The sequence below is a fragment of the Arabidopsis lyrata genome, assembly GCF_000004255.2.
Source record: "Arabidopsis lyrata subsp. lyrata unplaced genomic scaffold ARALYscaffold_6, whole genome shotgun sequence".
Taxonomy (NCBI): Eukaryota; Viridiplantae; Streptophyta; class Magnoliopsida; order Brassicales; family Brassicaceae; genus Arabidopsis; species Arabidopsis lyrata.
Window position 1 is genome coordinate 6,559,602 of NW_003302550.1, and position 27,541 is coordinate 6,587,142.

Genomic DNA, 27,541 nt, shown 5'->3' on the forward strand with positions numbered 1-27,541 from the left:
GTCCAGCTTTCTCATGGTCTTCAGTTCGTTTTCTCATCAATCTCGTTTATTGTTTTTAACTTTGTGTAATCAAGTACTCTTGTAAAGTGAATTGATTTTGTTTTGGGGGATGTCACAAATTGTAGAGAAACATCTGCAGAGAAGTGTATATAAGAATCTCATCTTCACCAAACTTAGAGAATTAGAGGAAGGAATTATTTTGAGTTGCCCACGCCCGATGGTAACGCTCCGACCAAGCTCTGAACAAAACGATGGTGAACAAAAAAAAAATTTGGTTTGGTTTAGTGATTTTGTTGTTGTCTTTGGTTTGGTTTAGTGATTTTGTTGTTGTCTTTGGTTTGGTTTAGTGATTTTGTTGGTGTCTTTGGTTTAAATCTGGTTAATAGTTGTTTGGTAAACAACAAACCAGTGTATGTGGGTAATGAAGTTTTGAACTGTGATTTTGGGGAGATATAAGTTTTGAACTTTCAATTCGGGGGAAGTAGATGTCAAACTTCCATTTCATAGACATCTGGACCGAGGTCAAAGAATGGGCTCTATCTGGCGTGATGTCAATACTTCTGAGGGGTAGACCGTTTTTCCTTCTTCTTCACTTCAGCAACCTAAGCAACAAACCATCAGCTCATGGAAACTAACAATCAAGAATTCACATAAATAATCCATTTGCCAATAGAATACAAAAGAGAAGAAACCATTCAAGAATCGTCAATTCAGAAAATATAGTAACGCCGTTCTAAGAAATCACCCACAGTGACTAAACTTACAGATCAAGAAACGAATGATTAACAGAGAAAACCCTAATTACCGCCAATCAAAGAATCGTTGACCAAACTTCCACCACAATGAACAAGAAATAGAACGAATAACTTTGTCAGATATGGAACGCGAGTGTTCGACGAAACCTTACCGAATCGTTGGGTTTAACTTCGATCTCGAAGCGAGTCCCCTTCAAAGTTTTTACAATTATCTTCATCTTCTTTCACACCAAAGGAAAATGATTCCAGTTCCCCAAAACCGATTCTCCGGTGAGAATCTGTTACGATCAATCGCCGCCGGTAACAAACTTCCTAGTAGAAAACTATAGATTAGAGAAGAGAAGAAGCGAGAAAGAGAAAAGCGAAGAAGATGGCAGAATTTATACGGTCCCTCAATATTTCTTACAACACTTAACAATCCAATACGAATTTGACACGTGTTAATATCTTAACTGAATTCTTGTAACCGATTTTCCTGACGGCTACATGGCGCCACTATTGGGCTTATATTTTCATTTTGAAGCCCATTCTACCATAAGCTTTGTGTAACAAACAATATGATCGAAAACAGATGTAAGCAGAACAAAAAAAAAAAAAGAGAAGAGTGGTTGTATTTTATTTTAACTTTTCAAGAAATTTATTGTTATGCTGGAAACCTTCAAGAAATTTAACTTTCAACTAACTGTGTGTGTATCTAAACGTAAGAAACGATGAAATGTACGTAGTATCAAGTCTTTGAATTTTGAATGAAAAACAAATTACATATTTTTGAGTATGTCACTGCAAATCTTGTCTATATGACGCTGCAGCCTCTCTATCTCAGCTTCAGCACGAGCCTTAACTCCATCATCCTTTGCCGTGAGTAACAAAGTCTTCAATGCCTCGATTTTTGCCTGGAGACTCTTTATCTACAGATCAATTTAACAGATAACTTGTTAAAACTAAAAAAGAAAGCTAAAACAACTTCTAAAAAAGTGAGACTTGTTTATAGTGTTTTGATTCAATTACTTTGCGGTGAGGCCACCGCCTAAGGCTTCCTTTCCGACAGATCTTTTTTAGAACTGTTACACACACTTTCATCTCCTTGGCCGCTTGTTCAATTGGGAGATCAAAAAGCTGACAAATATCCTTCAATGTCATTTGTTTTGTCCTTTCTCTCTGTTCTTGTCCTCGGCACATAGATAATGAACCACAAAACCAAAGATTAGTGCCTTCTTCAATAAAACCTACTATGAAAATAATTTCTTGTAGCACAAGTCACATAATACAAATACTAACCCTAATAAACACCTTGTCATCTTTGCTCAAGAATTACTAGTGGTTATAATTCTACAATAAGATAATATAAACTGTCTTAATGTTCAGTCACTGTTCTCTATATAACCAGATTACTAGAAGACTTTCTTGTACTACAATTACCATGTCTGCAACCCAAAATCTAAATATATTTTACTCTCTCTATTATTAAAAGGATTCCTTGTAGTGAAAGTATCATGTAATCCTAACAGATCATGTGTTATTATAAGTGGTTATAAATTGAGAAATTAGAGATATAACCTGTGCAGCGAGAGGGGTTTTTCGCTTTTCCCTTTGTTTCGGCAACTTGGTGGTAGATTGTTCTCTCAGTCCAACATGTGGCGGCGCGGGTGGAACAGGGCGAGCTTCTTCAGGCGAAACCAAAGACATTGGAACATCAGTGGGTGATGGTATTGTCAACATAGACGTTGACTGGTTAGAGATGAAGTTGGCACTCATTGCTTGATAGAAAGCAGCATTAGTGTCTCGCACAAGTGATAACCCACTTGCTACTCTATGGGAGCAATAATCTTCTATGAACTTTTTAACTTCCTCCATCGTTAATTCTTTTAGATGAATTGTTTGAGGTTGACATTCCATAGAATCAGGAAACAAGAGTTCAGTCAGAAGAACCGCATGGCAAAAGAAACCAATCCCTCCAAAGATGTTAAGAGTATTCCGTTCCACCTCTTCTATATAATCAAAGAATATAAACAACCAATATCAATTGTAACCAAAACATATTTCAATAAATATCAAAATATTAATGATAGATGTTTATACTCTTGAGGTGGACTAATTCTCGAAGCATTTTACAACAACCGCATACGTAAACTCCATCAGAGATTGTCGGTGTAACCGGGACAGGTATTGTTGATGAACCACCAATTTCAAAGTCTGGACCATTAGCACCACCGAAAACTCGAGTGCTCACTTCAAGTCTTGTACTTTCATCAACAATGCTTTTACCATTATCATTACCAATCTCTCCTGGGACATCATTGTTGTCGTTCAGATCATCATTAGGTTGGTCATACATGTCCAACGAGATGGTAAAACCATCATCCACGCAAGACAGACTATCAAACTCATCCTTGATGTCGTAGTTGGTGATCGAGAGATCTAATTCATGAAGTAACTGAGTGTCGTCCACATCTAATGGTAAGGTAGGAAACACAGGAGGAGACGTGTGTTCCGTGAAAGACATATCCATAAGATTAGGATTCAAGTCTGACATAACATTTATTAGATCTTCGTCCGTAAATCCCCCGAACCCATCAAATGGGTCATTGTAGAGATCTTCATACCCGTTGTCTTTTGGAGCGGATGGCTTAGGATCATCGCCCGCCATTTTTTGTTTTTCTCTACTTAATTGCTTACTCTCTCTTTTTTTTTTAAGGGTGAAACAAAAAAAAAGAGGAGAAAGTCTCTCTCTCAAGCACAGTGCGATGCTTGAGAGTTTGAAGAACAGAGCGTGAGGGAAGAGACTTGTTACGGTTCGATCGGCAAAGTTTTTGTAGTGAGAGGCGCGAGAGGGAGAGAGAAGAGAAGAAAGAGAGAAACTTTTTGGCGGTTAATAATGGTCGTTATAGTAAGTTTGTGGCGGTTCATGGTCATCACAAGACAACGTAGTTAACATAGTTTAATCGTTAGAGTTCTATTTACATTGTAATATATCATTTTTTTCCTTGGTTTTATCGAATGGAATTATGAATTTGATCCCAAACTAGATAAACCAATATATATACGGTTTACATTGATCCAATAATGATATAAAAAAAAAATAATAAAAAAAAAAAAAAAAAAAAAAAAAAAAAAAAAAAAACTAGAGGGATTCACATTTGTTTTTTGTTGTTGTTTTTTCTTCAAGGGATTCACATTTGATAACCCAATATTTATGTTAAGAGCTCTCGGTACAACAACATTGTTACAAACTAAAGGGGTTCCACATATAGGATACTTGCAAAACTTTGGACCTAGTAGACAATCTTAGGGGAATTCTTATGGTGGGGATGGAGTGAAAGGGTTATCAATTGCCGTAGTTAACTATCCTTTGTGGTGTTTTGGTGCTTATGGAAATCGAGGAATGAGATTATGATCCACATAAGACATTGCCAAATCACAACGTGCATGGACCAGCAGCCACACCAATGACTTTGTAATTTGTAGGAAGATGACCATAGGTCGCAAATTCGAAACATGCATGGACCATTGACATTACTGATTTTTACAAGCAAAGAGTATAAGATGGCCGGAACTTAGAATCGAAAGTCGAAACATCTCTGTTAATTGGAAGAGACCTCATTTGCGATGGATCATTCACATCAGACCCGAAATGTATACCGTGGATGGATAAACAAGAGATTCTCTAGGTGTTTGTAAATACACATAGCATGGTGTAGGTGATACATATGGGACATTTATAGGATATAGCAATACGGTGGCGATTCACGAGGATTACTGGTTTTTGTACTCAACAAAATATCTTCACCATCACTTTGAATTTTGTATGTACGAATAGTTAAAAAAGCTAAAAAAAACTTGCAGGTTTCAATTAGATGTATCAGATCGCCAGAATACATATACAAAGGTGAGAGAGAACTAAGTCACCAAGAAGAAGAAAATTAAACATTACTATATACAATGGTGATGATACTCTCTGATAGAAGATAAATCCAAATTGATTATCTATATTACAACGAGAAGATAGAAACCAGAGTTTTTTTTCCCCGAGAAAATTTTACAGCTTCTTCTAATCTTCTCCCTTAGTTATATATAACAGTAATAAAGATCCGCCCGACCCAGAAAAACACCAAACGAATACATAGATTCGACTCTTCTTTTAAATACTGCATCTTTATATACAAACACTAACCTGAATAAAACAGTTAAAAAACGGTGACCGGCGACGGTAACTGATCTTCATCTTCCTCCTTCCTCCTTCCTCTTCCCTCTCGATCTCTTAGGAAAAGATGAAAAACAAAAACATATTCATTTACTTCAAAAATGGTAGTAGTAATAGCAGCAGCAGTAGTAATCAAATCCTCCTCTGTTAGGCATTGGTGAACGATTCCGGAATCTCTATATACACTTGTTCTTTTGTTTGTCTACTAAGCCATGGCAGGGATGCTTGAGTTTTGGCGGTCACGGTTCAAGCAATCAAATCCTTCTACTCTAACTGCAGGCGAGTTGAGTCCAAATTTCATTCTAACACAGCCACGGGACGACGATGATGATGAAGAAGATGGAGACGGAAAACCGGTTGCCGAATTGGGCTGAAGGAAAGGAGAGTTTGGTGAGACTGGATTGAGTTTCTCATCTCGAAAACGAGCATCTTGGGCTAATGGGTTCGCCGCTCTGCTGGGTGGTGAACCAGGAAAATATGGTGGCGATGATGATAGTAACTGCCCTATTGTTCCATTATCCTCCTAAAGAGATCACAACAAAGGATAACGAATCAGAATCTACTAAGATAAAAGAGCATAACAAGGAAAGCTTTTGAGGCAGATCAAAAGATTGTAATCAAAATACAATCTAGAGGGGCACCAAAGACTATCACAACTTGTAGCCTGAAGTGACTCATGTAAGATCAAAAGCATACCTTTCTACGAATGATTTCCAAAAGCTCTGCACCAGCTTTAGAATCACACAAATCAGCAGCAGCTTGACTACAATCGAAAACAGAGTTTTATAAGGACTTGTGTAAATGATTGTTTCTAATCACAGCAAAAACTAAAGGAGGATGGTTTAATTACCTCATATGTAATCTGAGAGGCCGAATCACGTTGTTGGCGAGTAAACCAACACGTCGAGGCTTAGGACAAACAACAAGATCCTTGCGATCAAATCCCACCATCTCCTCACGAGTCATGAAGGCGTTCTGCTGAAGGTTGCAATGATTCATCTTCTTCACCTTTGATCCACAGAAGAACGCCTGTAATCAAAATCAGATCAGATCAGATCAGATCCATCACAGAGCAAGCGATTCAAAGATGGTGAATCTAATTTCAAAATCCAACAACAAGAAGAAAAAAACTAGGGTTTACTTTATAAGATCTGAGAAATTCTCTCAAGGAAAACGAAGAAAACTAACGGATCTGAATTCAGAGCTTTTCTCTTTGATTTATGACTTCGCTTTAGAGGAAGGAAAAAAAAATAGATCATTCAAAGTTTCAGAGAGATCGGCTATTATAAGGATTTTTGAAAAAAACACAGAAACCAATTTCGGATGAAAAGCCAACGATGATGTTTGACCGAATAGGCTAAAGTCGAAACCCAGATCCGAGAAAATTCAAAATTCATAAGAGATTTTTTTAAAAAATTAGAACAACACAAAGAAGTTTTGACTCGAATTTAACCAAAACTCCGAGACTCAAAAACGAAAACGATGAGAATAAAAGAACCACAGATCTAACATCTATGAAAAATGATTGTGAATGAAGAAAAGTAACTTCGATCTGTAAAATCCGCCATGAGAGGAACTTGAGAGAAGAAGACGAAGGAAGGAGAGAGATGTACCTGAGTAAAAATCTCCGGAAGAGGAGAGAGAGAGAGAGAGAGAGAGAGAGAGAGAGAGAGAGAGGCGAAAAATCGTCAGAGGAAATAGGGATTTTATAAAAGGATGAGACCGAAGAACTGTGGGTGAGGTTGAAGACAACTTGAAACGATGACGTTTTGGTTGAATTAGGATTTTTTGCTTTTTTATTTATTTTTATTTTTAACATTAAACTGGAAAATTGCTTTTTATCGCCGTCGTAATAGTGATATTTGTGGACAGCTTAATAATATTCCCATTTTCATGCATTTATTATTTTTTTGTAAATAAATTATCTTTCGCTTTATTTATTGGTCAACATAACTAATGATTTTGTTTTTTTTTTTTTCTTTTCAATTACATCAGATATCATTCTTCTATGCATAATGTCACATAATTAATAATTTTGTTTGGTAAAAAAGCTAATAAATTGCACCTAATTAAGTGTATATTTAAAAAAAGGCAATGAATTAAAAATAATGAAAATGATAAGATTTTTTCTATAATATTGATTGGAGCCATGGAAACATCTTCTTGTAATGTGGGAAACAAATATTAATGTTGCATGGAAACTCTCTTCGAGGTCCGTTTCCCGTTTCCGAAACGAAAACTCTTCGGAAACACGAAAAACGTTACGGAAACGCGTTTCCTAAAAATCTATGTTTGGAAACACGATGGAATCTTTTTTATTGACTTTGGAAACTTAATAAATAAAAGTTGAAAAGATTAAGATTTATAGAGTAATACATATCACTAATTTTGGAAGATTCTGAATTTTAAGATTTTTTTTATCGACAAACTAGATTTGGAGGCATCTTTATATGATCTACGATGAAACTAATAAAAATGAGAATGAAAATGTTGGTCTAAATTAAATATTTGAACTTGAACCTTTTAATCTTTTTTTCTTTTAGAATTTTAATTAACCTATTTAATATTTGATGTTTTGGACTTGTATTGTTTAATTAAACTATTTTTATAGTTTTATGTCAATGTTATATATATATATATATATATATATATATATATACTATATATGTGTATACGTTTCCAAAACGTTTCCAATCCCTAATTTTAGAAAAAAATCGTTTCCCGTTTCCGAAACGTTTCGCTTCCACGTTTCCGTTTCTGTTTCCATACAACATATATACATATATCTTTGTTATTACCATTCCCTATGTTAAATATTACTATAGTTTTAACAAGCCTACATTCACATGGGTATCTAGGGTTTACTTTATTATTTTCTAGTAGATCTTAAAATTTTTATAGATTCTATTTTTATTTTGTCTTTTATTTGTTAAAAGTTTACTGTATTAAAAACGCATGCTTGCGTGGCGCTCTCATTGTGAAGTTTGACATTTTGACCAGAAACTGTTTATCGGCTCCGTTGTTTTCTTTATTATTCATTAAAAAAAAAAAAATTGCTGGCTTCCATAATCCATAGAAAACGTGTCCACATAAGCAAATAGCTATACTATCATAGTTGACTAATTGTATTGATGGGAATGGGATCATTATTTTTAATTTTTTTTTAACATTACATTCCAGTGAATTGTATCGCTATCTAAAACAAGAGACTTGATCTAACTGTGTATATACATACATTAATTTATTAATAAATATTGTGAACGTATGAGAAACTATAAACTATGAATACCATCGTTTTTTTTATAGCTAAAATTCAACCATGTTCCTTTTTTTTTTTTTGCCATAGATCATGTTCGTTTATACGATAAAACCTTGTGATCTCTCTCTTTTTTTCACCGAAGGAGCTCATAAGTGGTGGCATACCTTGTGAATGTCGTCTTTTATAACTCGATGCAACTTTATCCGATCTTGTTATTTGTTTTCCATTTTACTTAGCTGCTGACCGATTTTCTGGTTTAAAAATACTGAGATAACGTCTAAAACCACTTACGTTGGGACTGCTTCTATGACTTCAATATCTTTGTCTATCACTGAAAAAACTTTGCCCTCTAATAGAACCCCAACATATTCTACTATCTAAACTTTTCCGTATCGATGTCTAATTAGAATTGATGTCTACTTAGAAAGACGTATGAAATAAACCCATAAATAGAAAAAAGTTAAGCAAACAAGTCACAAAAAATAAAAATATTTGCCAAACGGATGGAGAACAAAAGAAAACTAGAAGCCTATAATTGTGGAGAAAATGTTGAAAATTAAGAAGCTATAATTGTGGAGAGAGAGAGATGTTTTGTTTGTTTTAGGAAAAGAAGGGACAGTGGGAGAGACATGCGAGCCATTTACGCATTGAACAAAGGAAGAATAAAGCCAATTGCATTGTTTTAAATTTTTAGTATATTTGATTATTTTACTTCTTTTTCCAGAAATAATGATAAGGACATATACCTTGAGGTGGGGTTAGATTATAAAATTCAAACTTAATTCAGTAGTTGAATCTTAAATACGTTTGATATCGGTCAGGAGTTTCGTTAACTACTCATGTACCAACAGTGTCGTAAACAACTAGCTTGTCGACACCATGAGACTTTATTAGACTGAGCTTTGTTTAGTCTTAAGAATAAAGAAACCCTTCTTCATATTAAGGAACTTTTGACAGATATAAGTTGTGAAAAATATGTAAAAAAATTGACACTTCAATGTAATTTATGATTCAAAGAAATTCCCAAAAGTTATTACGTAGAACTTATTTAAACAATTGATCAATTGAGCTTTAACTAAACAACATTTCCCATAAATGCCTCTTTTGAGTTTTAAGTAATTTCGGATGACAAAAATAAAAAAAAATTGATCAATTGAGAAAAAGCAAATAAGCTACTACCTTGTAAACTTCACTTCGTCTGTTCGTTTAGGACAATAAGTTAATCTTTCACATTGTTTTGCCATTATAAATTAGCTGGGAGGTACTTTTCAAATGTATATATCTTTCTTTACTGTGAAAATCGTAACTTAACACAATCGAAATTTGTCTAGGGTTTTATTTAGGGATACAATATGCGAGAATTCTCAAAGAACAACAGAAAAAATTGTAACCAAAGGTGGTGTTCTTGATATTATTGATGAAAAGAATAGCTTTGATCGTACAAAGAACTAGATCGTAAAAAGAAAAGTGTTTGTTTGTTTTTGAGAGTCGGAGCTTTTTGCTTGAGCGTTTGTAGTCTGAAGTCTAGAGCGTTTTTGCTTGCCCCTTTTGTGAGAGTCTTGAGTCGCTTTATATAGGGGTGGTAAACCGTCTCTCCAGCGATATTCTCGAAAGATTTCCATTTATCTTGAATTCGGCGTAGAATATCGCGGATTATGATACTTTCCTTATTTTTCGGAGCTTTTGGAAGATTTTCTGATTTGAATTGATCCTTGGAGATTCTTTCCTTTAATTTCCGAGTACATCGGAAATGATCCTTCTTCTTAGGAAATGATGCCACCCTGTTCAGAAATGATACTTTGGAGGTGAATATTTTACCAAGTCCTTGCCTCGGGTGAATGATGACTTCGCCTCGGGTAGCTTGGAGGTTGCTTGGGGACGACTGGTGTGTTCGGCTCGGGGCAGGATGACGGTGTGATATACAACCCGAGCCGAGGCGCCTAGAGGATAACTCGAGATGACTGGCTCGGATACCCGGAGATGACCGGCTCGGGTACCCGGAGATGACTGGCTCGGATACCCAGAGAGGATCGGCTCGGGTACCCGAGCTGGATGGCAGATCTCTCCGAGGTGATCTCGGGTATTCCCCGAGGTGATAGGCACGTTGTCCCGAGGTGATCTCGGGTATTCCCCGAGGTGATTGGCACGTTGCTCCGAGGTGATCTCGGGTGTTCCCCGAGGTGAGTAGTACGTTGTCCCGAGGTGACTTTGGATGTTCCCCGAGGTGAGTTGTATGTTGCCTCGAGGTGACCTCGAGTGTTTTCCGAAGTATTCAAAGTCTGGCTCGGTATCAAAGGTTGGAATACAACCCCAATATTTACCTTCTTCATGTATCACTCACAAATATGTTTAATTTTTTTCTTTGTAATTTACTCTTGGAAGCATTCGAATTTTCTGAAAAACACCAAACAAAAAGTAAAGTCCGAGCTATATATATTCTTATATCAACCGTTGAATTGATGTGGCTTATAATTTAACTTTGGAACCATTCATTTTTTTTTATAAAAAAAAGTCTGAGAACCAAATAGCAAAGAAGGTTTTGATATAAAATATAAAATTCATAGTCGATGAATTTTTCTGATGTTTCTATTTTTGTAATTTTTATTTAATAATTCACGAAGACTATTTAAAAATGTGAAAATCTAGTTTGTTGAGCTAGCCATATAAAAAAATAGAAGATGAGGAGGTTTCCTTCCTAACCTCCTTTGAAAGAAAAATCATGCTAACTCCTCACCTAAATGCACGTGACCTGACTCATCATCTACACGTGGCATCGCATTAATGGATTGTCGTCTATCTAACGACACAGACTCGTTAGCATATAGTCACAGAATCATTTTGAGGATCCAATCTCAAGCTTTCAGACCCGACACGACAGTATTGTTCACACGATGAAAGCATTAATCAAGACAAGAACTCATTTCATCTTAATCATAATTGCGTAATTCTAATGATTTCTACCATTATAAGGCTTTCATGTAGTATTATCCATAATAAAAAACAAACAAAAAAGTAGGAAAATAACAATTTTGGTGATGTTTTTTCTTATTAGAATACAAAATTCTGAATGATTCTTTTTAGAATATTTGTTAATGGCTCTGAGATCAGCAAAGCTTACGCTTTTCAGTCCTTTACACGGTAGCAATAGTCACTAATTTCATTCACAATTATCCATATTCTTTTTTTTTTTTTTTTCAAAGTTGAGATTTATTTTATTTTTCAGAGGAAAAAGAAAAGTTGTTATCTTTAAGAATAATTCAAACGAAAAAAAAAGATTTTTTAGAAGATAACATTTTGCTGTTGCGTGGATCAGTTTGATTGATCTGCAAAAGGGACAATCTTTTTTATCTCTAGGGTTTGTAGATAAAGGAAGAAGCTCGTTGTTGCAAAGAAGGAGATCGATGGCTCCGACGGCGACGCTGGATCAAAATGAGGAGCTCCGGCGACTCAAGGAGGTTAATATTGACGAAGCTCCAGGGCGTCGTCGTGTTCGTGATTCCTTGAAAGATATTCAGCTTAATCTCGATCATATCCTCTTCAAGGTAAAAAAATAAATGAAATGAAATTGAATATATTCGTTTGAATTGGTGATTTTTTAGGCCAGTTTTGTTCCAGTTGAAGTGGGTATAAGAAAGGTTGAGACTTTAGACCACTCTGCTTCAGCTTTGTTTCAGATTTGTTGTTTTTTATTGAATGTGTTGTTTTTTTCCGTGATGTTGCAGACACCAGAAAATGGGATTAAGACAAAGGAGGTATATAAGAGAAGGATTTGTTTTGTTGTTTCATTTGTTCTTGAATCAAAGTTAGAAGCAACTGATTTTTGTTTGTGATGATGTATGATTTTTGTGTAGTCTTTTGAGGTGAATTCGAGAGGAGTTGAGATTTTCTCTAAAAGCTGGCTTCCTGAAGCTTCTAAGCCTAGAGCTTTGGTTTGTTTCTGCCATGGTTATGGAGATACTTGCACGTTTTTCTTCGAAGGCATGTTTCTTTTGTTATTGTTATAAGACAATGGTTTCTTTATGAAAATGGGGTTGCTTGATTTAGCTAACTTTATGCAGGGATTGCTAGGAGATTGGCATTGTCGGGATATGGAGTTTTCGCTATGGATTATCCGGGATTTGGCTTGTCGGAGGGCTTGCACGGTTATATCCCTAGCTTTGATCTTCTTGTTCAAGATGTCATTGAGCATTACTCCAACATAAAAGGTAAAAAGGTCGAATCACATTGGGTTCACGAAAGGCTCATGTTTTAGGTACTGATAGACTTTTAACTTTTTGGTTGCAGCGAATCCTGAGTTTAGTTCTCTACCGAGCTTTCTCTTTGGACAGTCAATGGGTGGAGCTGTGTCACTCAAAATACATCTCAAACAACCAAATGCATGGACCGGTGCAGTCTTGCTAGCACCAATGTGCAAAGTAAAGACTTGTTTTTCTTTGTTCTTATTTGAATTCTCATTAAGCAAATCTCTCGGATTACGAATCATAACATTAACATGAGATATCTATCTGTTCTAGATTGCAGATGATTTGGTTCCACCACCGGTATTAAAACAGATTTTGATCGGCCTAGCCAATGTTCTACCGAAACACAAGTTGGTTCCACAAAAGGATTTAGCTGAAGCAGGGTTTAGAGATATCAGGAAGAGGGAAATGGTAAAAACATAAATTACAGATTTGAGGAACTTATCACTTTCTTTTTTTTCTGAAGTCGATTTCCTTACTAAACCACCTGTTTAATATTTGCAGACACCATACAACATGATTTGTTACAGTGGCAAACCAAGGCTACGCACTGCAGTAGAAATGCTTAGAACAACTCAGGACATTGAAAAACAATTGCAGGAGGTAAAAAGTATGAGAAGACTCGAAAGTATCAAAGCAGAATCAGAATAATAACATTCCTTGGTTTCATCTTTGCAGGTGTCCTTGCCGATACTGATTCTACATGGAGAAGCTGATACAGTGACAGATCCTTCAGTGAGCAGAGAGCTATACGAGAAAGCGAAAAGTCCAGACAAGAAGATAATTTTGTATGAAAATGCGTATCATTCTCTGCTCGAAGGCGAACCAGACGACATGATTCTCCGTGTCTTGTCCGATATTATCTCGTGGCTCGACGACCATAGCTTACAAGCTGAGGGATCATTAGTTACTACTATGTAGGTTATGAACATTTGTTATGTTTTAGTTTTTAGGTAAACATTTTACCTAGTGAAGAGTATTTCTCAACGAATAAGCAATAAATGGTCATTATTTGCAATCGATTTCACAGGATTGTTGCAGCTAGCATGTAAATCCGAGTAAAAGAAATTATTTTCTTTTGCATAATGTAGTTTGCAAATTTTGTATCATCATCTACATACTTGTAAATTTGTGGTTATTTTTGAAAATCAAATATCGAATTATGATCCACGAGAATGAAAGTTGTTTAAAACCACAACTTGTACTCGTTATAGCAAAATGAAACTAACAAAATGACTACACTTTCATATTTGATTTAATCCCCTTATTATTAAAAGGGAAGTACAAATTGAAAAATGGTCAAATTTAGCCTCAATTTCAATTTCAATTTTGGATTTTGTTCTTTGTTAATCAAAATCGACAAGGGCAATTTGGTCATAAAGTTTCATTAAACTTTATGAGATCCGCGTGTTAATACTCGGGTGGGTTAGGAGTAATTAACTCTTAATCACATAGTCAAGTTCTTAATCGGGTTTAGCATCCACATAAGTCAATCTAAGCCATTCAAATTATTTTGTAAATTTAGTTCATTTTTGGTATCTAAATATGAGCATATTCGATCATAATAATTGCAAATTCGATGTAATTATCTCTCATAATAACTGCAAATTTGATCATATATTGCCTAATCCCAAAAAAATCTACATTACTATCTCTCATAAATATAATCCTAACCATAACCAACTCTACAATATTCATCATTTATCTAAATATAGCCAATCATTCAATTCTATTCCAAATTCGAATATATTTTGTTAATAGTATCTTTGATTTTATGCTTTGTCTCCAAGATATTCTCCTAGATTTTAAAATTATTGGAGCCAAAAACCCTAGCATCCTAGAATGCTATAAATATCAACGTCATTCTCATTTCCAATCCATCACTCAAATTCCTCTAACCTTAGCATCCTTCTTATTTAGATATCACAAATGGCTCAAGCAATTGCTTACCTCGATGACATCAAACCATACAAAACCACTTGGAGAGTTCAGGTCCGTGTCCTTCATACCTGGAAGACATTTACCACAAAGTTTGGTGAGACTTTCGACATGGTTCTGTCTGATGTCAAAATAAGAATTCTTTGTCATGTCTATATTAGTTCAATATATTAAAATAAGTTGTCTAATGATATACTAATATATTTCTATTTCTATGGTAGGGCAAGAAGATCCATGCGTCTGTGAAGAGAGAGCATCTCAACTGTTTTGAGAAGCTCATGGTTCCAGGAGAGTGGAAGGCTATTGAAAACTTTGGATTGACTTATGCAACTGGTCAGTTCAAAGCAACTGATCATCGTTACAAAATGGGCTTCATGGCCCAAACAAGAGTTGTGAGGATGGACCCATTGTCTGATTCTTATTACCTGTCATTGACTCCTTTCAATGATGTTTTAACTGCTGGTCTTAACCAGAACTACTTGATTGGTACATTTTCATATGAGCTATATTTTCATTTTCATCTAATCCTTTATGCAATATATAATGACGTTTTGTTATTCTCTTTTGGTTCAAGATGTTGTCGGTCAAATCGTGAATGTTGGTGAAATAGAGACTATCGACGTGCAAAATAAACCTACTAAGAAGATTGATTTTGAACTGAGGGATCATACGTAAGTTTCATTCATTAGTTCTATCTGCATTAAAATTAAAGAGTCTTATTTTTGAATCTATTATTGCTATTAAAATATTTAGGGATGAAAGGCTACCCTGTACTCTATGGGGTTCATTTGCAGAACAAGTTTTCACTGCCTGTGAAGCTTCTGCTGGTGAGATGGTCATATGTTTGGTGAGATATGCTAAGATCAAGACTTACAAAGGTATTTTGTTTTGGTATTAATATCATACTTATAGTTTTTTTAAATCTTTTAAAAATTTAGCTGATGACACTTTCTTTATGTTTTGCTTTCTAGATGTAAGGAGTATCTCCAATGCTTTCAATACATCTCAGATCTTGATCAATCCAGACATCCCTGAGATTGTTGCCTTCAAAGAAAGTTTACCAAAAGATGGGCTTGCTCTTACTCTTCTTGAGTCTAAACCAAAGCAGGAAATGATCGAGCTGCCTACAGGGGATTTCTATCTTCAGTTTCCTAAGAAGACCATCAAAGAAGTCGCTGAGATGTTTGATGTAATAGTTCTTTTTTTCTTTTACATTCTAATTTGATTGCATGGTGCATTCTAACCAACTTTTAAATGTTCCTATTTTCAGACTGGGAGGGTTAAGGTGCTCTGTACAATATATGATATTGACAGAGATTGGTCGTGGTATTATATTGTCTGTAGGAAATGCAATAAGAAAGTGTCTAAGGTTGTCACAACTACTCTCAAGCCACAATTCTGGTGTGACTCTTGCCGATCACCTGTGTGCAATGTGGTTGCAAGGTATGGTTCATAATCTACTGATATATTAATGTTTTATTTGTTACTGAAATGTCTAATTGTAACAATGAACTCAACAGGTACAAGCTACATGTTAAAGTAATGGATTCAACTGGTGAGATGAAGCTGATGCTTTTTGATAGTATGGCTTCTGAGATTGTTGGCTGTCCAGCAAACAGTCTCCTTGATGGATCTTTCGATGAGTTTGAGGACCCAGAGAACCTACCTGATGCGATCAGACATTTGACTGGTAAGACATACCAGTATCTGGTCTGTGTTGAGAATGAAAATGTGTGGAATGGACTGGATACTTATAAGGTATCCAGAGTTCTTGCTAATGATTGTGTTGGAGAGGAAGATCTACCAGATGATTCAATTGATCAGGTATGGAATATTATAAATTTTGTCTGAGGTCCTACCCCCTATGATTTGAGAAGAATTCGATATATCAACAATCCTAATCTTATTATGTTTTAGACTCAGGGGAGCCTGCTGCTTACCTACTCTGGAGAGCCTTCAGAGACTACTACTCCATCTTCTAAGAGGAGTAGTGACAGTTCTCTGTCACCAGCTGATAATTCTTCTACAACTAAGAAACTTTGTCTTGAGTCAATCAACGTTGTGAAGATAAAGCAAGAGAAGGGTGTGAAGACTAATGAAGATAAAGTCGATGGAGTCAAGCTCGAGTGTGTTGCTGTGAAGCAGCATGAAGAGAACACTGATGAAGACAAAGTCAATTTGGACAAGCTCAAGGGTTCTGATGTTAAGCAGAAGAACAAGAATATGAAGTAGTTGACATCCAACAATGTTTTTTCTTTTTGGATTTGTGTTTTCAATAAGTGGTTTATGTTAGCAGTTTCCACATTTGCTTCTGTTTTCTAAAATTTGGAATGTTATTTGGTTTTATTGGTTTTTCTATTGGTTTTTCTTACAGTTCATATCTATTGTTTAATGTTTCTTTAAATGTTTCTTTAATCACTGGAAAACATACATCAGTGTTCTTATTATGTTGGTTTGATATTTCTCTAAGAACTTTTTCTTAATTTTATAAGTTTTTTCATTTGTTTTTTTCCCTATTGGTTCTTTAAGTTTTTAAGTTGAATCCTTCATCTTAATTCGATATATGATGTAGAAGATATGTTCCAAGAAGCTACATTTTTATATATAGTAAAAAAAGACTTACTTTTATGGTATTCTTCAGCATGTATTTTCCAACTGCACCATAAGCTTAATGCACCTAATCCTGTCAAAATGAATCAAATATGTAATTTTTACGGTTTATTCTCATGGAGTAAGATACAAATATTCTCCTCTTACCAAATACACAAAGAGTAAATATATTAATATTTCAGGAAATTAATAACAAATATACGGTTTAAAGAATAAAAATCTTCTTGGTGAGAGAAGTATGGAAACTCTAAATATATCAAATCATTGTTATTATTACTTTTCCAAATTTAATGCTAATGTCAGTCCATATGTAATCATCACTTATAGATAATATTGAACTTTTATTGTTTTTTTTGGGATTAAACGTTTCATATAACTTCACAGGAACTTCTCTTCATAAATATATAACAAGATCTCCAGAGAAGTAGTCACAGGGAAACCCTAAATCTAAAAACATTTTCCTCAATTCTAAAAGTTTCTGTTAAATATGGAACCTCATCATTATCTTTCTGATTTGAATGTTCATGCAACTAGATGGTTGGTGCATGTGAAGATATTAAGTTTATGGAAAGAACCTACTTCTTCTTGGAGGACAGAGATCAGAATGATATTGGCTGACGAGAAGGTAAAAAATTCTATGACTTATACGTTTCTTGCTCTTTTTTATAGAATGTTTCTTTGTTTTGCTAAAACTCATGCCAAAATTTTTGATTTCAAAAGGGAAACAGGATCGATGCAACCATTCCAAATCGCCATTACCACTGGAATTTCCTGGCTGTATTGAAACCAGGGTTATGGTATCGCATGTCTGACTTTGAGGTTGTGCGTCCTGATGAGAAGAAAACCAAATATTCTTGCTTCCCAGTCGAAATCAAATGCATCGCAGACACTACCATGTGGCCTATTACTGTTGAATGTCCTTACAGTTTTTTTGATTTTGTTTTCCCACAAACTGTTGAATTTGCACAGGAAGAGGAAAAAGAGTTTGTGACTGGTAAGAGATTATGTAATCTTAGACAGTTTTAGATTATAAAAACCTTACTGAACTCTTTTTTATCTTAATATCATGTCCTTAGATGCTATTGGTGTTGTCAAGGCTGTGACTACCATCAAACGGTTTCCTTATGTCTGTCAGAATGGAGGGACAGATTATGAGTCAAGATATGTGGCTTTCAAGTTAGTTGACTATGAGTAAGTTTGACTTCAATTAAGTTTGTAAAATCCAGTGTTGTTATTTTCATATAATCTGAAATTCTTTTTTTACATAAAAGTTTTGTTCAAACATACTATAGGGGTAAGGAGATCAAGTGCTGTGCTGTTGGTAGGTGCTGTGAGTTGTTTGTAATCAAATATGCTCAACAAATCAGTAAGATTACTTACAACTACCAACCTATAGTCGCTGTTCTCCGAGGTTGGAGAATCCAAGAGGTTTTTGGTAAGTTTTTCTATAGAACTTTCATGAGGATAATTTGTTTTGTCTATAGTTCAAGGGTTCTGATGTTAAGCAGAAGAACAATAATATGAAGTAGTTGACATCCAACAGTGTTTTGTCTTTTTGGAGTTGTGTTTTCAATAAGTGGTTTAAGGCAACAGTTTCCACATTTGCTTCTGTTTTTTAAAATCCGGGAAATTTGTTTGGTTCTATTGGTTTTATTTTGGTTTTCCTTACAGTTCATATCTGATCATCGTGTTTGTGTTTATGTTTTTATATAAAGGTATCAAGTTAGCGGATTTAGTCAGTCTAAAAGAGTATTGATCAGTCTAAACAGAGTACTTCTGTCTATATTTGTTATTAACTATACATCACTTTCATCCATGAATATAGGTTCAAATGTTTTAATGAGTGAACATGGTTGTTCCCATCTCTACCTAAACCTAAGGTTTCCGGATGTAGATGTCCCAAGATACATGTAAGATTCAATTCTAGCTTATGATTAAAAAAACTACCTTCTTTTGTTGTGTTTCTACACTCACTCTTTGTGGAATTTACACAGTCATGATTTCATGGAGAAGCAAAGAGCTGACGATGACAATGTCTTGATGTAGGTGGTTGCAGAGAACCAGTAGATGTTCATTGCTGTTTGGTGGAGGACCTATGTTTAATTATGTTCTGTTGGATGTTTTCCTATTGCAGTTTTAGTATTGAACTCTTTTGTTTTTGTTTATGCAAACATTTGGTCACTAATTGATGACCCGGGTTCATATGTAATAAGTGAAACTCTATTTTATTACGTATACTTCTATCTATATCATGATAGATTCAAGCTATTTTCTAAAACTTTTTGTTTTACTATTCTAGAACAAAATGCATTGTTACGAAGCTTTATTTATCATTAACCATTATATGGTAACTTACTACAACTACTACATACAATTAAAAGTTTGTCAAATTGTTAATAACTAACCTTTCCGTATGATAAGTGATCTGTTCCTTGCGTAATGGGACTTACTCATCTTATTGATCATAACCTGTTAATAGGAAATAAAATAATAAGATTTCTTTAACTAATTAATTATAGATTCCTTTTTTAAAGGTATATAGCAACGAGATAATATTCTTTTTTGGCATTAAAATATATCAAGAATATCTAATTGATTCTAAACAAAACAGACTTTATTGTTAGCAAGATATCAGACCCTACATTTTTAATCGTCTAATCCTTGAAACAATTTTGATCACAGAAACATTTTCTAAATGAAGAAAAGAAATTCACTGGTTGATAAAGGTTTAACTGACGCAACTCCATCTTCTAAGAGGAAGTGTTCTACACCTAAATCCAGAGTTATAAGTAATTTGCAACAACCTAATTCATCTGAAAAGCAGACATCAGTTCCTGTGAAGTCAATATTTGGTAGGGTATTTACAGACATAACAAATTTGATACCTGTGGTGTTAGAAGAGTCTCTTTGTCCTAGAGGGAAAAATTTATCAGTAAATGATACAGGTAAATCATTATATTGATCATTCTGCTAATTTATGTCTGTTTACAGTTTTGCTTTATGTTTTTCTAAATGTACAATTTGCTTCTTTATAATTGTTTTTTAGGTTCACTAGATGAGAACTCATATCTAACACCTATTTGTGTTAGACAATCATTGTCTTCTCAAGAACCATACTCTTTATGCTCGGTTCCAATTACTGCATCTATTCACTCCTCTCAATGCCAGGGATATATAAATTCAACTGGTATATTGATAGTACATTTTAACATATTCGTGTTTTTTTTTTTATATATAAATCTGACTTATGTATTAAATGTATCCTATTATATACTGCAGAACTTAGTGAATGTTTGATAAATGATGGATCAAATTTAACAGATATACCAATTAAACAATCAACCTCATCAATGGCCAGCAAGGATTTCCTAAGTTCTATCAGATCCGAAGCAATCAAATGTGAGCAGTTTTTATCAACATAGCTTCATTTTTTTCAGCTTTGGTTAGATACTCTTTTTTATCTTACTCATATAATTACTCATACACAATTTTCAGCAACATTGGCTGATGAAAATGTTCAAAACCTTTCATCAGTCAGAATAAGTCAATCTTATGCTCAACTTGGAGCAGATACCTTTTTATCCGACATAAGAAGAGAAGCTACAAAAAGTAAGTTTTTACTAAAGTTTGGTTTTTGATATTGTATTTTATTATTCAGCTTATTTCACATAATATATATGTCCTAAATCTATTTGTTTTTCGGTTAGACACCATCATTCAGTCTAATTCGGGAACCCAGACCTTAAAGTCAGCTAAGAAGAGAACACCTAATAGGGTGTTAGGAGACATATCAAACAAACCTGATAGAAGAAGACGGCATGAGCCACTTGGGAGCAGTGTATTATATTCTGCACAAAACAAAGAAAATTATACACCAAACTGTGAGTATATATTTGATTTCATTTGCAAATATTAATATCAATAACAAAACCTTTATATGACATAAGACATAAATTTACCATTTTATGCAATTTGTACAGTTGAATATTCAGAACAGCAACCAAAACAAAGAAAATCTAAGAAGACTCCAAATTTGGAAGATTGTCGTGTAAATTTATTTGACTCCACACCTTTTGAAGGTAGTAATCATCTTCTATATAGTTTATATTTGGCTTTTGATTTTTAATGTATACTAATAAAAGTTTGTTGTCAAACAGAAGAAGAAATTTCTGATCTAGAACAGGAATATGATGTGAATAGTCAAGAAGATATGGGTTCTGATAGCAGTTCTGGATATGAAACAGAATTATCAGTTGAAACAGATAAAGTAATACATGTTCAGAATAAGAGGGGAACATGTAGTAAAGGGAGAAAAGGAATTAGTCTTAAACGAAGAAAATATACTAAAGGAGCATCTAACCACATAAACAGAAAAACATGTTACTATTAACCAAACTCATATGTCCATAATGTCAGTGTTTACATATAAAAAAATTATTTATTTGTCTTTATTTGATTTCTTTTTCAGAAGCCCTCATTGACATTCCTTATTTAGATCACAGTGATCCAAAATGGAAATATCAATACTGTGGTGCTATGATGTGGTATGATGAGCGTGTTAACAAAAGAAGAAAAAACAAGAAACCAAAATTCTCTCTTTGCTGTCTTCAGGGAGCAGTTAAATTGCCATTTCTTAAAGAAGCACCTGAGTTAATTAGAGAATTGCTGAGTAAGGATGATGCACTAAGCAGGCATTTCCGTGAGAATATCAGAGCTTACAACATGTTATTCAGTATGACTTCCCTTGGCGGTAAAGTTGATAGATCTAATCCACAGGGAAAAGGTCCTAACCAGTTCCAACTACATGGAGCCAATTATCATTTGATTGGTAGTATGATTCCTGGTGAAGGAGATTATGCTAAATTCTCACAGCTTTATATTGTTGATACTGAGAATGAAGTTGATAACAGATCTACTGTCATGAGGTACCATATATATTTAATATTATTTATTACTAATTTGTAGTTGTGTATTATATTACATTTTATTGTATTTTCACTAATTTAGCATCCATTCAATTTCTGTGAGTGTAGCAAGGGAAAAAATCCAAAGAAAACAACAGTCAAGAATCAAGTCAGAAAGGACCTCATTGCAAAGCTCATCAAATTGTTGGATGATTGCAATCCCTACGTTGAAAATTTCAGGATGGCAAAAGATAAGTTGGATAGTAATGATGGTGAACCGTTCTACATGAAGATTGTTAGTGATAGGGTAGGAAAAGATGGAAGAACTTATTCCAACCCTACAGCGTCTGAAGTTGCAGCTTTGATTCCCGGATATTTTCGTCCTGAAATGCCTACACGTGATATTATTGTTCAAGATAAGAAAACATGACAGCTTTCAAGAATAAGCGAAGTTCATCCTTCTTATGTCCCAATGCAATATCCTCTCATATTTATTTATGGTGAAGATGGATTTAGACCAGGAATAGAAAAGGGATATACAGGCAAGACAGAAAAACAAGCAAACAAGTGTATAAGTATGAGGCAGTGGTATGCTTTCAGAATACAAGAGAGATTTGATGAAGCATAGACACTACTACGTTCAAAGCGTTTGTTCCAACAGTTCTTGGTAGATGGATACACAACACTGGAATCCAACAGGCTGTCCTATATTAAGTTTAACCAGTCTAATCTGAGATGTGAGAATTATTCTACTCTTAAGGCTGCCTCAGAAGCTGGAAACACCAACATGGGTGAACAAGGTAAATCAATACGTATTCCATCTTCTTTTACTGGTGGACCTCGCTATATGTTGAACAGTTATTATGATGCTATGGCTACGTGTAAAATGTATGGTTTCCCAGACCTGTTTATAACATTTACATGTAACCCCAAGTGGCCAGAAATAACTAGATATTGTAAAGAGCGTAAACTTAATGCGGATGATAGACCAGATGTTGTGTGTCGGATATTCAAGATGAAGCTTGACTCTCTTATGAAAGATTTAACAGAAGACCATCTTCTAGGAAAAACTGTCTCTGGTAATGAATTGTTTTGTCTTCTTTATATGTTTTATGTTTGTTTATTTTATTGCCTGTTACTGTACGAATATGAGTTTAAAATGGTTATTGCTATTTGCAGCTATGTACACAGTGGAGTTTCAGAAAAGAGGACTACCACATGCTCATATACTCTTATTCATGGATAAAAGTTGCAAATTTCCAACATCTGATGACATTGACAATATTATCTCTGCTGAGATTCCAGATAAAGCTAAGGATCCTAAGTTATATGAGGTTGTAAAGGAGTGTATGATACATGGTCCATGTGGTGCGGCCAACAAAGATTCACCATGCATGGTTGATGGCAAGTGTTCTAAGTTTTTTCCTAAGAAATTGGTTGAGCAAACAACAGTTGGTAAAGACGGATACCCAATATATAGAAGGCGGGAATCTCAGCACTTTGTTGAAAAAGGTGGTATTAAGTGTGACAACAGCTATGTTGTTCCGTATAATCGCCTTTTATCATTGCGTTATAGAGCTCACATCAACGTTGAGTGGTGTAACCAATCCGGTTCTATCAAATACTTATTTAAGTATATTAACAAAGGACAAGATCGTGTAGCTATCGTTGTTGAACCTAAGGACAAGAATACTGATACGGAGACTGGATCAGCAACTGGCAGTAAAGAAAAAAGTAAAGATGAAATCAAAGATTACTTCGATTGCAGGTATGATATAATATTCCTTAGTGAATATATCTACTATATCAGTCTTATATTTTCAGTTTGCAATAATTTACATTTTTTCCCTTAATAAATAGGTATGTCTCAGCTTCTGAAGCTGTTTGGAGGATATTCAAATTTCCCATCCAGTTTAGGACTACACCTGTGATGAAGCTTTCTTACCATCTTCCTGGAAAGCAACCATTATTTTTCGATGGCACCCAGAATATTGATGAACTATTGGATAGAAAAGCAAATGAAGATTCTATGTTTATGGCTTATCTTAATCTGAATAAGGAGAATGAGTTTGCTAGACAGTTCACTTACGCAGAGATTCCTCAATATTTCACTTGGGATGGACAGAATAATCAGTGGAAGCTTAGGGAAAGAGGTTTCTGTATAGGGAGAATAAACTATGCCTCCATTAAAATGAAACCAGAATATTACATGAGGATCCTTCTTGGGATAGTAACTGGTCCAAAGAGTGATGAAGATATCAGAACATACAAAGATGTTGTGTATGAGACATACAAGGAGGCATGTTTGGCACGTGGTATTCTAACAGACGATCAAGCTTATATTGATAGTATATTGGAAGCAAGCTTATTTTTCTTTGGAGATCATCTTCGTAATTTCTTTTCTATGATGCTTCTGGATAAATGTCTTGCAAGACCGGAGTATGTGTGGGAAATGTGTTGTGGAATTTTAACGGAAGACATCGAAACAAAGAAAAGAAATCAGTACAACAATCCAGGTTTGTTGAGATACAATTTTTTTTCCGTTGGTTTGCTTGCTTTCCGTTTCTGTTATAATGAAATAGTGTTTTTCTTTTTTACTCCAGATTTAGTATTAACTGATGCTGAGAAAAGAAATTATGCTCTTCAAGAGATAGAAGATTTGCTGTTGTGTAATGGGAGTACTCTGACAGACTTCAAAGACATGCCTAAACCTACTCAAGAAGGTATAGATCATTCAAACCGTTTCATTACAGAAGAGAAAAACTATAACCGTGATAAGTTGCGAGAAGACCATGATGAGTGGGTTAATAAGATGACTTCTGAGCAAAAAGGCATTTATGATGAGATCATTGGTGCTGTTTTAGAAAACAGTGGAGGTGTCTTCTTTGTTTATGGATTTGGGGGAACCGGTAAAACTTTTATGTGGAAAACTCTATCTGCCGCAGTTCGAATGAGGGGTTTGATTTCTGTCAATGTTGCGTCTAGCGGGATTGCTTCTTTGTTGTTAGAAGGTGGTAGAACTGCACATTCTAGGTTTGGTATCCCTATTCATCCTGATGATTTCACAACATGTCATATCGTGCCTAACTCAGACCTTGCTAATATGCTTAAGGAAGCATCTCTTATCATATGGGATGAAGCTCCTATGATGAGTCGTTATTGTTTTGAGTCATTGGATAGAAGTCTAAATGATGTTATTGGAAATGTCGATGGAAAGCCATTTGGTGGTAAAGTTGTTGTTTTCGGAGGTGATTTCAGACAAGTTCTCCCTGTAATACATGGTGCTGGTAGGGCAGAGATTGTTTTAGCTGCATTAAATTCATCTTATCTCTGGGAACACTGCAAGGTCCTCATTTTGACAAAGAACATGCGTCTTATGGCTAATGATTTGGATAAAGATGAGGCAGAGAAAATTAAAGAGTTTTCTGATTGGCTCTTGGCCGTTGGTGATGGTAGAGTTTCAGAGCCTAATGATGGTGAAGTTCTCATAGATATTCCAGAAGATTTACTGATTAAAGATGTAAATGATCCTATTGAAGCTATTATCAAAGCAGTTTACGGAGAATTGGATTTGTTGCAGCCTAATAATGATCCTAAATTCTTTCAAGAGAGAGCTATATTGTGTCCAAGAAATAGTGATGTCAACACCATCAACGACATCATGCTTGAGAAACTTAATGGTAAGAATTACGTTTTAATACTATAATCTTTAACTGTATATGTATAAGAAACTTATCTAACAAATTTTCCCTAAACAGGTGAAGCAATGACTTATTTAAGTGCAGACGATATTGATCCTCAGGATGGTGCTTCATTGAACAATCCTGTCTTCACACCTGATTTCCTCAATAGTATCAAGCTTTCTGGTTTGCCAAATCACAGTCTCAGTCTCAAGATTGGTGCACCGGTTATGTTACTGAGGAATATTGATCCAAAAAATGGTCTATGTAATGGTACTAGATTGCAGATAACGCAGATGTGTAATCATATACTTGAAGCCAAAGTGATTACTGGAGATAGAATCGGAGACAAAGTGATAATCCCTAAATCTCAGATATCACCTTCAGATACCAAATTGCCTTTTCGTATGAGGAGAAGACAGTTTCCAATATATGTGGCTTTTGCAATGACAATAAACAAAAGCCAGGGACAATCACTTAAAGAGGTAGGGATTTATCTTCCTAGACCAGTATTTTCTCATGGCCAGCTGTATGTTGCCTTATCAAGAGTCACTTCCAAAAAAGGTTTGAAAGTTCTTATTGTGGATAAAGAAGGAAAAACTCAGAGTCAAACAATGAATGTCGTCTTCAAAGAGATCTTTCAGAACCTAAGGAATTAGAATAGTTTTAGTTTTTTTGCTTCTGTTATTTAACTTTGTAGATGTTTTGTATTGTTTTTTAGAACAGCAAGTTCCTTTCCATGGTCATTTTAATCCAAACATAATCAGACTCTCTGCAACTACAGTAGTGTAAGTTTAAGAGTTCATTTCTAGACAACAAAATCAAGAAACCTTAGTTCAATTATAACTCCGATTGAGACAAACAACAATAAGAACTTATGTCTACAACTGAAAAAGTTTTAGAAAACTAACCTTATAGAAACGATTATTGCTTTAAGTGTTGTCGATTTGCAAAATTTGATCTGCAAGTGGTTTCATTCAGGTTCTGTTCTTCACTGATCCCCTATCCCAGATTTCTAACAGAAACCAATTCATCATCTCAAGTGCTTTATCCGAATCCTATATGAAATCTGAAAAAGGTAATTGATCACAGAATCTAAATTATCTTGAAACAATTCAATTGAATTAGAATGAAGCTTACAAATTAAGAAGAATTGGCGCAGAGAACATGTCTATTGATGTGAGCTTATGATCTGATTATCAGCTTCTTCGATATCATCGGTAAAGCTTAAGCATGTCAATGGATGTTAACTTTCGGTGGAGAACGAGAATCATCGTTCTCATATGTTTTTTTTTTTTTTTTTTTTTTTTTTTTTTTTTTTTTTTTAATACACACCTTATGTGTCTTTAATTTTTTAAAAACATAATTTAATTTTATTTGTTTACTTTATCTTCAATTTTTTAAAATTTGTTTATAAATGTTAGAATCTTTGTTATGCTAAAAACAAATTCTCTTCAAAACTATATAGTAAAAGAACACTTATAATCACAAAAACAATTACACCACTTTTACTATTTCACATTTTAATATCTACTTTTACTTATATTAACATTCCAAACCCATTTTTTAATTAATACACCTATTTAAATATATTAAATCACATTATTCTAAGTATTAAATAACAACCAACCAATTAAAATACCAATTATTAGTTATAAAGGATTTAATTTAAAAACCAATTTTATAAATTATGTATATAAAACATAATCAACTACTTAATAAGAAAACCGCACAAAATCTACGCCCGCGGGATACCGCGGGTTAAATCCTAGTTTTAGGTGCATTAAAGCAAGCATTTCTCGAAACATATATATCAAGTTTGAGATTACAATTTTGTGTTCCTGGGTTACATAAAAGAAACGAGTTTGTGAATAAATGGGCTTATCATAGGCTTTAAACGGCCCAGATTTGGTCACATTCGAAACAGTGGTACCTTGAAACCCTAATCATCGA

At 34.5% G+C, this 27,541-nt stretch overlaps 5 protein-coding genes across 6 annotated transcripts; 3 read left to right on the forward strand and 2 right to left on the reverse strand.

Moving 5' to 3' along the window:
• Nucleotides 1–1,419: 1,419 nt before the first annotated feature.
• LOC9309825 lies at nt 1,420–3,667 on the reverse strand. The gene is made up of 4 exons (XM_002873711.2): nt 2,835–3,667; nt 2,313–2,743; nt 1,764–1,913; nt 1,420–1,663 (listed from the first exon to the last, which is right to left on the reverse strand). Exons 1-4 carry the CDS (start codon nt 3,400–3,402, stop codon nt 1,514–1,516), a joined length of 1,299 nt encoding a protein of 432 aa, XP_002873757.2. The 5' UTR covers nt 3,403–3,667; the 3' UTR covers nt 1,420–1,513.
• Nucleotides 3,668–4,582: 915 nt separating this feature from the next.
• LOC9309826 lies at nt 4,583–6,898 on the reverse strand. The gene is made up of 4 exons (XM_021022776.1): nt 6,570–6,898; nt 5,807–5,985; nt 5,653–5,719; nt 4,583–5,479 (listed from the first exon to the last, which is right to left on the reverse strand). Exons 2-4 carry the CDS (start codon nt 5,953–5,955, stop codon nt 5,162–5,164), a joined length of 534 nt encoding a protein of 177 aa, XP_020878435.1. The 5' UTR covers nt 5,956–5,985; nt 6,570–6,898; the 3' UTR covers nt 4,583–5,161.
• Nucleotides 6,899–11,071: 4,173 nt separating this feature from the next.
• LOC9309827 (caffeoylshikimate esterase) lies at nt 11,072–13,570 on the forward strand. Of its 2 annotated transcripts, none has more exons than XM_021023219.1 (9): nt 11,072–11,156; nt 11,570–11,757; nt 11,938–11,967; nt 12,067–12,193; nt 12,274–12,420; nt 12,500–12,630; nt 12,730–12,867; nt 12,961–13,059; nt 13,135–13,478. In XM_021023219.1, exons 2-9 carry the CDS (start codon nt 11,617–11,619, stop codon nt 13,375–13,377), a joined length of 1,056 nt encoding a protein of 351 aa, XP_020878878.1. In that variant the 5' UTR covers nt 11,072–11,156; nt 11,570–11,616; the 3' UTR covers nt 13,378–13,478. The 2 variants fall into 2 exon arrangements, with proteins under 2 accessions (XP_020878878.1, XP_020878877.1); XM_021023218.1 differs by lacking the exon at nt 11,072–11,156 and adding an exon at nt 11,224–11,353 and having other exon boundaries at nt 13,135–13,570.
• Nucleotides 13,571–15,011: 1,441 nt separating this feature from the next.
• LOC110227900 lies at nt 15,012–15,762 on the forward strand. Its single transcript, XM_021023878.1, has 5 exons — nt 15,012–15,065; nt 15,148–15,272; nt 15,366–15,583; nt 15,665–15,717; nt 15,756–15,762. The coding sequence occupies exons 2-5, from the start codon at nt 15,227–15,229 to the stop codon at nt 15,760–15,762; spliced, it is 324 nt and encodes a 107-aa protein (XP_020879537.1). The 5' UTR covers nt 15,012–15,065; nt 15,148–15,226.
• A 20-nt stretch (nt 15,763–15,782) lies between these two features.
• Nucleotides 15,783–16,911, forward strand: LOC110227155. The gene is made up of 3 exons (XM_021020518.1): nt 15,783–15,837; nt 15,915–16,218; nt 16,312–16,911. Exons 2-3 carry the CDS (start codon nt 15,937–15,939, stop codon nt 16,624–16,626), a joined length of 597 nt encoding a protein of 198 aa, XP_020876177.1. The 5' UTR covers nt 15,783–15,837; nt 15,915–15,936; the 3' UTR covers nt 16,627–16,911.
• The last annotated feature ends 10,630 nt before the right edge of the window (nt 16,912–27,541 follow it).

Coding starts and splice junctions, on each gene's coding strand:
- LOC9309825 (XM_002873711.2), bottom strand. CDS start 3,402: ATGGCGGGCGATGATCCTAAGCCATCCGCTCCAAAAGACAACGGGTAT. Junction 2,744..2,834: donor AGAATTAGTCCACCTCAAGA/GTATAAACATCT, acceptor TTGATTATATAG/AAGAGGTGGAACGGAATACT. Junction 1,664..1,763: donor GGCGGTGGCCTCACCGCAAA/GTAATTGAATCA, acceptor ATTGATCTGTAG/ATAAAGAGTCTCCAGGCAAA.
- LOC9309826 (XM_021022776.1), bottom strand. CDS start 5,955: ATGAATCATTGCAACCTTCAGCAGAACGCCTTCATGACTCGTGAGGAG. Junction 5,720..5,806: donor CCTCTCAGATTACATATGAG/GTAATTAAACCA, acceptor TTTCGATTGTAG/TCAAGCTGCTGCTGATTTGT. Junction 5,480..5,652: donor TGGAAATCATTCGTAGAAAG/GTATGCTTTTGA, acceptor TGATCTCTTTAG/GAGGATAATGGAACAATAGG.
- LOC9309827 (XM_021023218.1), top strand. CDS start 11,308: ATGGCTCTGAGATCAGCAAAGCTTACGCTTTTCAGTCCTTTACACG. Junction 11,758..11,937: donor TCGATCATATCCTCTTCAAG/GTAAAAAAATAA, acceptor GTGATGTTGCAG/ACACCAGAAAATGGGATTAA. Junction 12,421..12,499: donor GCATTACTCCAACATAAAAG/GTAAAAAGGTCG, acceptor TTTTGGTTGCAG/CGAATCCTGAGTTTAGTTCT.
- LOC110227900 (XM_021023878.1), top strand. CDS start 15,227: ATGGTCATATGTTTGGTGAGATATGCTAAGATCAAGACTTACAAAG. Junction 15,273..15,365: donor TAAGATCAAGACTTACAAAG/GTATTTTGTTTT, acceptor TTTGCTTTCTAG/ATGTAAGGAGTATCTCCAAT. Junction 15,584..15,664: donor AAGTCGCTGAGATGTTTGAT/GTAATAGTTCTT, acceptor TCCTATTTTCAG/ACTGGGAGGGTTAAGGTGCT.
- LOC110227155 (XM_021020518.1), top strand. CDS start 15,937: ATGGATTCAACTGGTGAGATGAAGCTGATGCTTTTTGATAGTATGGCT. Junction 16,219..16,311: donor CAGATGATTCAATTGATCAG/GTATGGAATATT, acceptor ATTATGTTTTAG/ACTCAGGGGAGCCTGCTGCT.